The sequence below is a fragment of the Neltuma alba genome, unplaced genomic scaffold, assembly GCF_004799145.2.
Source record: "Neltuma alba isolate B1F8T4 unplaced genomic scaffold, ASM479914v2 tig00005169_pilon, whole genome shotgun sequence".
Taxonomy (NCBI): Eukaryota; Viridiplantae; Streptophyta; class Magnoliopsida; order Fabales; family Fabaceae; genus Neltuma; species Neltuma alba.
In genome coordinates this window covers 1,717-13,587 of record NW_021634005.1, presented here as the reverse complement: position 1 = coordinate 13,587, position 11,871 = coordinate 1,717, and the positions used below count along the sequence as shown (strand labels likewise).

Sequence of the window (11,871 nt, the reverse complement as noted above, 5' to 3'; positions counted from 1 at the left end):
TTGCATCAGCGGCGTGAGAAGGAAAATTAGAGGTAAGGAATACAGATTCATCGCTTTCTTACGCAATGATTTCTGTTTTTTTGTTTGTTTGTTTGGCCAACAATTTCTTGTTTCTTCATATAAACAAATATTCCACAGTAGTTTTCATATTGAAGTGTATATATTTATTAAATATTTGGGTCAAATATAAGTATCTCCGCGAAGGGACTGGAACCCAAAAAGGGCGGAAAAAATAATATTCTCCCTGAAAAAAAATTCAGGCAGAAAAAGGGGGAAAAATGAGACATCCCCTGTGCTTAGTCATGGTCCTCGTCACTGGGTAGCTTCCCATTCCATTTTTCTGATTCGATTTTTTTGAGGGAGCAAGGTCGTCACTCGGTCCTCCTCTCGCTTTCTATCTTCCTCTCCTCTGGAGTGTTTCTGCTTTCAAAATTCAATCACCGGCGCTCCCGTCCTTCTCAGGCACGCAGACGCATGCGTACACGTTTTGAAGCGCACTTCAGACTCACACTGACATTGACATTCATTCATATCCGTGGTTTTTGCGGGAACGTCAGGGTCCTGCTTTGAGATCTGATCTTGGTTTTCTCGTAAATCAGAGTTTCTTCTTCTGATTTGATTACTATTGATGCAGTAAGTGCACTCTGCTTGTCCTTCTCGGCGCAATCACAGCATGGGTTTAGTGTTCACCAGATTGTTTTCTTCCCTCTTCGGTAACAAGGAAGCTAGAATCCTTGTTCTTGGCCTCGACAATGCAGGAAAAACCACAATTCTCTGTATGCATCCAAACTCTCTGCTTACCATGATCAAACCTTTCTGTCTTCGTTTCAAGAATATTGACCTTTTTTTTATTGTTATTGCTGTCATACCTTTTCAGATCGGCTTCAAATGGGCGAAGTTGTCTCCACCATACCAAGTTGGCACCCTTTCTTGTTTTATGATTATCAAATCTAATCATCTCCATCCTGTGTGTTTAATAGTTTTCATTTATTGCTGATCTGCTAGAGCTTCTGTGAAGATAGCAGGCTATATAATTTTGACTCTTAACTTCTGCTGTTTTGGTCGCCGTTGGATCTTCTTGGAAGTCATTTTGTATAAGGCAAATCACTCTGTTGGGAATATCGTGTGATTATATTGTGTTCCTCATATTTCATTGTTCAAGATATTGGAACATTTCTGAATCTGAATTTTGGTGTGAACATTTGGATGTGTGCACTGCATACTGCACACTTGAAGTGTTTACAGCACTAACGTGTTTATGCTCTTTGATATTTCCTTTATGGTAAACGACTGATTGATTTAATGATTGGATGCAGCAATTGGGTTTAACGTTGAAACAGTGCAATATAACAACATTAAGTTTCAAGTTTGGGATTTAGGTAAGCACTCTACCTAGACCTAGTTTTGTGTATATTCTGTGGTGGCATCTAATTTCATTGCAATTGTCATACAACACGTATTTAAAATAAAAGAGATAATCTAATATCATTGGTTGATAACGGAAAGTTGTGGAAATTACAATTGCTCTGACATCTTTACATCATTTAACCAGTGATCCCTCAGTTACTACATGTTCACATATGTATCTTAACGTCTAAATGAATGGTTAACACAATGAATAAGTCATATGGTTTTCTAGCTCCTAAATTTGTATCCTAATGAAATCTCCTGGTATTTCTTTACCTAATTGACTATATCACATTTGTATGGCATTTCTCTGTATGTGGTTAATTCAAGCAAGCACACAGGGACCCATGTTCGCCGCAAAATCTTTTCTGCTCTTAAATTAAAGCTCACAAGTTTAGCACCAAATACAGTGAGAAGATGAGATAATTTTGCTCTCTTTCTATGATGTTTATGCGCACTTTTGTGCATATGTGCTGCCACCTTTGAATGTTAAAGGAGTCATTTTGGCACATTTCTATCTTGATTCATGTTGATCCTTGAGGATTTTCTTGCATCTATGCACTGAGGAAATAAACCCCCTCTCTGAGTCGGTTTAGGGACGTTTGTACCTCCATTTGTTATATTTTATCCTTCCCAATTTGTGAGCTTGCAATTGCTGGGAAATTAACATGTTTTAATCAAATAGCAGTTATTTCAATTTCTTATACTGATAGTGTATCTTTGTTGAAACAGGTGGGCAAACAAGTATCAGGTAACACTTGGCTTTAGATTTGTTTAAATATATTGATTTAAGATTTGTTTTTCTTTTCATATCCCTGCTTCGTCTTCTTCTTCTTGGGTTTTTTTGCCCCTCCCTCTTATAAGATAATAGTTTGTAAGCTTTGAGATTTGTTTCCACTCTATACTGCTGTGCTCTTTTTCTTTTTCCTTTTCATTTTATGTACTATAATCATGCCCAACTGACATATTGTTGTGACTCTGGGTTAGTACGTGAAGTTATTTTAGAGGATTTTACAATTTATTCACATTCATTGCTATGATATTATACAATACACGATGCAACTTCTTTGATTGAGATAAAAGACATGAGGGGCTGTAAGGTTGTTCCTGATCACTGGGCAATACAATAAACAAACAATTTTAGGAAAAATTAGGTTTTAATGAAACATGTAAGATATTCAGACCTACTATATATTCTTACCAAGCAGTAACTTTAAATAAACAAGATTATCACTCATCAATCTATTGTTTGGTTGGTCCCGGCATTATTATGATGTCAGTATATGTGTTGGTTGTGGTCAATGATGTTGGCATTATCTGAATACTGAACTAAAGCTCATTTTGCTGGGATAGATCAGATGAATCCTTATGCGGCAATAAACATGTATGCTTCCTGCAATGTAAATATCTAAACAAATGAATAATAAATGAAGGAAAGCATTTCAAAATGGAAGGAATGGTAGGTTATGCTCACTGTTGTCAATGTAGTTAACACTAAAGTAAATACGTCCAATTCCCCAAAGGCTTATAAAACCTCTATCCTCACCCTCAATGGTTTCAAATATTAGCAGCTGAATATGGTGAAACACCATTTTGCATTTTGATGGTCAGAGATGTGCAATTAGAGTCAAGAGTGAGGTGGATACAGCTTCTAGAGATGTACTAAACCAACCACCATTTTCACTGCCCTGGGACGTAGTTTTGATGAAAGGGAACCAAATTAAAAAATTTTATGACTATAATTGACCAATTAAGAACTTTCAAATTATTGGGGCCTGATCAGAAATTAAGAGGGTGTTTGGGTAAGAACAAAGCCATACTTTCAGAAGTGCTTTTACGGTATACGAAGTAAATATGTGGAGGAGTTTGTCTTGATCTGCGAAAAAGTGCTTCTGAAAAGTGATTATGGGGTGTTCCAAACACCTCCTAAGTAAACCTTCAAAACTCAATTCACGATTCTTCCAGTGTCTCAGGCCTGTAGGCTGGAGTAGCTTGGACATTTTGGAAGAGGTATAAGGTCTGTTGGTAATCTTATAACACGGAAGATTAAGATTCTGAAACCAAAGGAGTTTGCTTAGAAATTTCTGGGCAGGGCTAATGTAATTTACTCTTCAAGATTATATGTATGAACAAGAAAGAGGAAGAAACTTTGGTTTACGACCCAATGTCACACATTTATAATTTCATTGGAATTGTAGACTAACCCTTTTTGAAATTAAAGTAGCAGAAAATTTAAAACAAGCCTACAATTAATACTGAAACGCATTGCGGATTTAATTTGAGTTATGAATGGGTTAACAACATACCAGAGAAAATTTATCTTTTACACGTTTGCATGCGGTCTTTTATTCCTAAGCTCTTGATTGTTGAAAGTGAACTTTCTATTATTTTAATGTGTTACAACTTTCTTTGATTTCCATTGCATAGGCCATATTGGAGGTGCTACTTTCCAAATACTCAAGCAATAATCTATGTTGTTGATTCAAGTGACACTGACAGACTGGTGATAGCTAAAGAAGAATTTCATGCAGTTCTTGAGGTATGCTATACTTGGTTTATGTTCCACACGTGCAGCATTTCTCTATGATGTCAACTCTTGCCTTCAATCTTCTTATCAGTATTTAGTGCTAATGGGCTTAAGAATTCTGGAAAATTTGTAGTTCATGGAAGTAGATATTCGTAGTGCACAAAAGTAGCTGTCTCTATGTGTTTATTAGTGTTGAAGACGCTGAAATTCTTATTTTATACCAAAACAGATGCTATGATACGTAGCGGTGGTAGACGACAGAAAATTAAATGATCAACTTTACCATAAAAGGAAATAAACATATAATTAAAAAGGAAACATGAAATAACATGCTTAAAGGTGATGGCAACACACTGTCTCAAGGAGTAAAAAAAATCATCTTCTTAAGAACCGGAACAAATATTCCATAATACTTGATGTGGAATTTTGGCATTCCATCCCGCCCAATTCCTATTAAAGGATAGTAGAGCACGTTGAGTGTGAAATAAACATGCTGTAATACATAGTCTCAGGAAATATGAAATAAAAAAGGAACATAATAGGAATTGGGCGGAATGGAGTGCCTAAGTTACACATCAAGTATTATGGAATGTTTGGAGTAGTTCTTGAGATGATTTTTCACTCCTTGAGACAGTGTGTTACTGTCGCCTCCTTGAGTCTACCAGTTGATTTCAGAGCTGGTTAGTCATTGGCACTTTATAATGGAGGTGATCAACAAGAAGCTAGAGTGAAGAGTTGCGCTAAGACATCATCTCTTGAGGGGCAGTTCTATGCTCGTGACTTGGTGCTTAGTATGGGACATCTAAGTTTCACATTGAGTAATATGTAACTATGAAGTGTTCGGTGTGGTGCTCAATGAGAATGGTTCAACGTTGTTGAAAATGCGCTTTTACCAGGAAGAATTTCACCATGAAACTTCTTTCTCCAAAACACAAGTTGCAACACATAGACGAGCAAGCCACAAAAGTTGACCTAATCAATCCTCAACTTAAAAAAGAATAATAAACATGCTACATAAAGCCTGATGAAACAGGAATAAAAAAGGGAAACAAAACACTTCGGTTCCAACCACGATATACAATCATGATTGGGCCAGAGAATCATGTCTCATTAACAGCGCATATCCGATTGGTTCTTCCCAAGAATTTTAGGATGCCAACAAGTGGAAATAGAGTCTAACAAGCATGAATAGGAGTTGTGGGTGCATCCGTATGTGCATGCCTACATGCACGCCTGACTTTTATGGTAAAACAAAACAAACATTGCGTATCCAAGTAATTTTTCTAGACATTTTCGTTATAATTTGTCATACTTTAGGTGGTTAAAAAAGAAAAAAAATTATTGTGCATTACCATGTATTCTCTCTCCCACTCTGACATAGGCTCTTTCTTTTCCCCCCTTCTCCCCTCCAACCCCCCCCCCAACCCCCCCCCCCCAAAAAAAAAAGAGGGGAAAAGAAAAGAAAAATTACCAAAACCAATTTCTTAGTTTCTTCTTTCCCCTCCCGTCTAATGCTTGCTTAATCTTTGTGCATGAAGGCAAATAGCAACCAAACTGGGCCATGGTACGAGCATAAGAATGGGATTCTGTTTTTGTACTAAGAAGCTCTGTAGTAATTGACGTGGGATTTTCTGGTTGAGTCTATTTCTGACAAGAGCTCAAGGATATTATTAATTGATTTGTGTGCTTGATTAACATTGTTACCCAAATATGATATACATGACTTCTATTAGTAATTTAGTCATTTACATTTGAAGTGTTGGAGAGATCACTGGTAAGGATCTTAGCAGAGCATCATGTGGTATGATATGAGATAGAGAGTTTGCAAAAAGAATATTTATATTTTTTCTAATAACAGTGTTCAAGAGTTATCATCAAACTTTGTGCCCCCTTTTATATGGAAAAAATGGGTAATGAGTTTATCCCCCTCTTATATGGAAAAATATGGGTAATGAGTTCTAACTTCAAATGTAGAGATTGTTACCTTTACTGCATCAATGAGTAGGTTAGCAATCCCAAGACATGTATTAACAATTAGAATGAGAAATTTCAAGCACTAATATCAACTTCTTCTTCAACTATCACATTATGCATCTAAGCTTGGAGGAGTCTTATAGCAGTATTTCCCCCTGTAACATGTGTTACTGTCCTGCTTATCACTTTTATTTATTCTATTTAACATTAGCGACTATCACGAAGGAGTGCTCGTTCTTGGTTGAAAGACTATCAAGCAAATAACAGTACTGCATGAGTAATTTCAGCTTGGCAATATTGAGTGCTATGGTGCTTAGTTTGTGTAGCTGAGAAATGCAATACCGGTACACAATTACATTCACCGCACTGGTCAATATCATCTTTAAGTTAATGTGAAAATGTAAATTCATACATTTTTTAGTGGATACTCTTTGGACATAATTGTGGATTATAATTCCTATGTTGGGATATATTTTTTTCTTGTTTCCTGGCGTCCTTTCCCACTAGTCTACGTGACTGGTTAGGTTGCTTGTGGTTGCAATTTACAAGCTTATTGAAGTATGACTAATCACTTTATGGGATCATTTTTGTCAGGAGGAAGAACTAAAAGGTGCAGTTGTTCTCATTTTTGCCAACAAACAGGTCTGAACTTCATCTTGGTCTTAGCTTGTACAACTCTGCTATCCAAGGAACATAGAAAACATTTAAATGGGTTAGAAAGCTGATAGTATTGGTGAAAATCCTTGCTTTGTTAAAAATATATTTCTATTAAATTCTTATTTTCTTTTCTAATTTTCTCTCCCTGTACAGGACCTTCCCGGTGCCCTTGATGCTGCTGCAGTGACTGAGGCTTTAGAATTACACAAGATCAAAAACCGCCAATGGTCTATTTTTAAAGCTTCTGCCATAAAAGGTGAAGGGCTTTTTGAGGGCCTGGATTGGTAAGTCCAATAAACTTAAGTAATACTCCCTCCGTACCTTATTATAAGAGACAAATAATCGAAGTACGTTGATAAAAAAAACAGTTAAAATTAGTTAAGAAGAATTAATGTGTAAAAAGTATAATTTTTTCCAAAAACGCCCTCATTAATAGAGAGAGAGCATGAGAGAGAATAATTAAATTATTAAAAGAAAGAGAAGTGGGAGGGAGAGAGAGTGTGAGTTGGAGATAATAAATATGGGTAAAATAGTAACACAAAAAAATAGAGACAACATGTAAGTATCTCTTATATATAGGAACATACCATAAGCATCAAATGTCTCTTATAATAAGGAACGGAGGGAGTACTATCTGTTTTGATTTTTTTTTCCTTCTTTTTAACCAACAATAGTTTGTAACTTGCATTAAGTACAACCTGTTTTGAACTTGTAAGATACAATTGATAGAATTTAGTCTACAAGTCTGAGTCCTTCTATGAGTTGAATTTGGAATTATGAATGGAATGAGATACCTGGTAATATGTCTTGTACCACCCCGTTGAAAGTACTGTAATTGGCATCTTGAAGGAGTATTCAAATACAATTTGCTTATAGATGAAACAAATGGTTTATGGATAACATACATTTCCCTGGCAGAAAATGTAAGGGCAAGTTTACCTTCTTCAGAAAATATCGTAGCGCTTGCAGGGAGCATATCAAATGAAAGTAGTCTGTCTTAAATGAGAGGAGTAAGTACCATTAGGGTGGTTTGTTGAATTTAAGGACGATAAAAAATAAAAATCGTTTTGTAAGATAAATGGAAATGTCAACTTGAAGAAAGATATGTCAATGACTTAATTTGCTTTATTTATTTATTTTCCCTTCTGTTGCTTCTTTCTTTCCTTTTTCTGGTTGCACTTTTTGGCTTGTTATCTCGTGGTGTTAATGTATGAGCTGCCTGTGTGCGTAGGTTGAGTAATGCGCTCAAATCTGGAGGTGGCTAAGCTTCAAAGAGTCTGATGAACTTGGACTCGAGAATTAACGGAAAAGGTTGACATATGCACTCGGTATGACTTTCACATGAGCGATCGATTTCTTGACACTACGATGGTCATTCATTACTCGTATACATGTATTTTATCATCTTCCCTATTTTATCTACTTGTGGTGAAGCCGTGAAGGTTTGGACATTGATCAGTGGTTTATTTTTGGGCCTCTTAACATAAATTCTTTTCTGATATGCGTAATCGACATTTGTGGAACCGTTACTTATGCGCTGTTCTGCACCGTATCCCTACTGGAGAACCAAAATTCATTTCATCTTTACTTTTCTTCATTAAATTTCATATGGTGTTTGCCATATGCCCAGGTAATCCATACGAAACTGTACAATGTTTGGAAAGATGTTTTTTGTTTATGGGATAGAGCCTTTTATTTTATTTTTTATTTTTTTTGCTTTTTCTTTTTCTTTTCCCCATTTTGTACCGAATCATCAAGTATGGTTAAGCCAGCGAAGATTCCAAATATTTAGTCAATTTTTTTTTGGTCCAAAAATATTGAAGCAATTTGGCCGCTTTAGCCATACGGTTTGATTCTTGTGGGTTATTCTTCGTTCATGGAGAATAAACAAATATAGTACGCTTTGTCCTTGTGTCAAACGCAATTAAATTGTATGCCATTTCATGTCGAAAATCAATGAATATGTATTACAATTGACCGATGATTTACCCTCTTCCATTCTTTTTATAAGAAACAAATAAGTAATTCATCAAAATTAATAAGATATAATCCATTTCAACTTTTGTATTTATTATTTTTTTGAACTAATTTAAGGAATTTATAAATTGATATAAAATTTAATGTTATATAGAAGTATTTTAAGTAGATTATGTTACATTTATGCCATTAACTATTTTATTTGACTTTCTTGATCTACTTAAGTAGATTTTTATATTAAAAACTATAGATAATAGTTAAAATCAACAAATTTGTTAGGAATGTGAATTTCTTTCCAAAAATATCCTCATTTTTGTAGTTCACTGGTTACTAATAGAAAGTGAAAAAAAATTGTAATAAAATATCGTAAACAAGTCCTCCAAAGATTTTCTTATATTGTTGTATCAAGAAAAAATTATTGTTATTTCTGAAGCTCAGGCCCAAATATTCATTATTAGGGCGAGTAACTTTTCCACCCTTAGACCAATATCTTATTCAATTCTGCCCTTCCAGAGCTGCATATGCAATATGTCTTTTAACTTCTAATCTAATAAATTTAGACAACATGTTTAAAACAAGACAAATGAAAAGAAAATAAGTAAAGGATGAGGCAGCTGAGTGGGAGACCTGATTCTGATTCTGATTTAGTTTCTAGATTACACATGAATATAATAATATTTCATCATCTTTTCTGCTTTCCTTTTCCCACTTCTATCTTTTGCCTTGTGCATGAATCTTATGCTTCTGGGGCCCTTTAAGAACTGCTGACATAGTCAATTTGGAGCCTCCACTCAATGGAAAATGAAAGTGCAATTATATACTACCTTCGGTCTTAATTATAAGAGCCAGTTGACTAATTTGAGGAGATTAAGAAAGTAAGTTGAGTTAGTTATTTGTCCTAAATAGGTATTATCTTTTCTAAAATATCCTTACTAATCAAGTGTATTAACTAGAATTATAATTATTAGAAGGACTATCTTGGAAAAAAATTAAGTAAATATAAGAGATAAGGTGGATTGAGGTCTTATATTTAGGATTAAAATAAAAATCAAACAGGGTCTTATATTAAAGATTGGAGATAGTATTTTGATAAACATTCTCATTTTTACCTTAAAATGAGATCTCAGCCGCTCCATCCATCACAATACGTAAAATGAATCCTACTTTCGTTATAGCAATATACCCCATTCATACTGTCGTTTGTTATTCACATTGGACGAGGATAGGTATCACATCGCTCTCATTTGACCCCATGGTATTGTATGAGTAGAAGGTTATGAATTTGATCCCCTTGTTACCCTATTATATTTGTAACCTTGAGCCGTTATGTTCCATTTAGATGAGAGAAAAAGTTGGAAAAAAGGAAAATTGGAGTGATAATATTATTACTCCTTTTATTTGAATAGACGAGAGAAAACATTAGAAAAAGAAAAAGAATGAGAAGTTATATTTTGAAAAATATTCCCATTTTTATTTTAAAATGACTCATGTTTGTTATAGGAATCCCCTCCAACCCATATCATACAATGTGTCATTTTAAATGATTAGTGTCCATTATGGATATCTACTCATGTGCATGGTCATTTGTCATTACATGGACGAAGATAGGCATCCCATCGCTCTCATTTTATTAGTAGTTATGTGGTTAGTAACATGGAAACTTTTTTATAAGGGAGATGTCACGGGTTTAATCCAATATATGAGTTTGATCTCATTTATAATTTTAGGTTCTCTCATTTTCCTCTCTCTGCTTTTTTTTTTTTTCCAAAATCTCACATCCATATCTAAATAAAGAGTGGATGATTTAGATTTAATTTTTTAAAATTATAATTATAAACAATATAAAATTAAACTATTAAAGTTTGAGATGCACGGTTCAAAATTGCATTATGAAAATATATTTAAAAATAATTCATAAAATATTATAATGATAGTTTTATAAAATATTAAATCTGAACTTCTTTTTTTTTTTTTTTCAAGTTTTAAGAGAGGATGAGATTCAGCAGAAAGAAGAAGAAAACACGGTCTGCTTTTTCATTAAAAAATATGGGGAAGAAATTAAAATGTGCGCGGATAAATTGAGAGGGCTGAGACGTGCAGGATCGTATGGTATTCACTGTGTTTGTTTGCCAATTAATTTTCGGATTTAAGATTAACAATAAACGTGTTCACATGTGATTACTTTATTTCATACTATGTGAAAACGTGAATTAATAGCTAATTAAGATTCGCATTGAATGATGATGACGTGATTGCTTGTTGTTGGAGGCCACTGATTAAGTTGTTTTTTATTAATCCAAGTGATTAATCTGGGATTGTATCTCATCAGAGTCATCAGAGGTTTCAGTCAGCATAAGAAATTGTGTCGAAGAACCCATGAGTTTCAGAGACATTAAATTAGCGGGTCACATGTGGGTCCCAGTGGTACGATGAGATTGGGCCAAAACTTGTTTATCACGTGGAGGAAGATAACTAATTTATTAATATTTAAAAAATTAGTTAAGATAATATTTATAATAAATAATATTATTTTTTTAAAAATAATTTTGTTAATAATGTGAATTAAAAATCCTATTTTGAAAAAAAAATAAATATGTCAGATAAGGCTAATTAGAATTTTACTCTTCTGATCCTATTTATAAGTCATTTCCAGTATGTTTGACACAGATAAAAAAAAACTTTAAACTTCATTAACTCTTATTTAAAATTCAACAACTTTTTAACTTTATTTCTATTTAATATACATTATACCTTATATAAACAAAGTCAACGTAATAATAAATAAAGTATAAAATTATACATCTATATAAAAAATTTCTCTTAATGCCCTATAAATAGGATAAAAAAAGTCTTCTTTCTCTACCTTATAAATAGGACTAGAGGAGTATACTCCTATGATCTCATTTATAAGTTACTTTCAACATATTTCATATAGACCAAGAAAAACTTTAAACATGATCAACTCTCTTGTAAAATTTAGCAACTTTTTAATTTATCTTTATTTAATATATAGATAATATCTCATATAAATAAAATCAACACAATAATAAATTAAGAGTAAAATTTTACATCTATATAAAAAAATTTCTTTTATTACCCTATAAATGGGACCAAAAAATATCTTTTTTCTATTCTATAAATAGGATTAAAAGAATATTTATTTAGGATTAAATTGAACATCTAACTAACTCTTTAAACAAGAGTAGTATTCTTTCGGTACTAAATATAAGATACACTTTATAGTATAAATTACACTATAAAGTAAATCTTATATTTAGTATTTAGTATATTTAGCAGAGACAAAAGAGTATTACTCCCTCCGTCTCTTA

General features: G+C 33.5%; 1 protein-coding gene across 3 annotated transcripts; it reads left to right on the top strand.

Moving 5' to 3' along the window:
• The first annotated feature begins 260 nt into the window (after positions 1–260).
• On the top strand, positions 261–7,868 carry LOC114746983 (ADP-ribosylation factor 1-like). 3 transcript variants are annotated; one of them, XM_028935259.1, is made up of 9 exons: positions 261–552; positions 635–776; positions 878–916; positions 1,317–1,379; positions 2,140–2,158; positions 3,835–3,946; positions 6,503–6,550; positions 6,719–6,849; positions 7,797–7,868. In XM_028935259.1, the coding sequence occupies exons 2-9, from the start codon at positions 674–676 to the stop codon at positions 7,828–7,830; spliced, it is 549 nt and encodes a 182-aa protein (XP_028791092.1). In that variant the 5' UTR covers positions 261–552; positions 635–673; the 3' UTR covers positions 7,831–7,868. The 3 variants fall into 3 exon arrangements, with proteins under 3 accessions (XP_028791092.1, XP_028791091.1, XP_028791090.1); XM_028935258.1 differs by having other exon boundaries at positions 261–558; XM_028935257.1 differs by having other exon boundaries at positions 261–776.
• Positions 7,869–11,871: the final 4,003 nt, after the last annotated feature.

Excerpts from the sequence above, each read along its gene's own strand:
- LOC114746983 (XM_028935259.1), top strand. The coding sequence starts at position 674 with ATGGGTTTAGTGTTCACCAGATTGTTTTCTTCCCTCTTCGGTAACAAG. Across the intron at positions 917-1,316 it reads AGTTGTCTCCACCATACCAA|CAATTGGGTTTAACGTTGAA; the intron begins GTTGGCACCCTT and ends GATTGGATGCAG. Across the intron at positions 3,947-6,502 it reads AATTTCATGCAGTTCTTGAG|GAGGAAGAACTAAAAGGTGC; the intron begins GTATGCTATACT and ends CATTTTTGTCAG.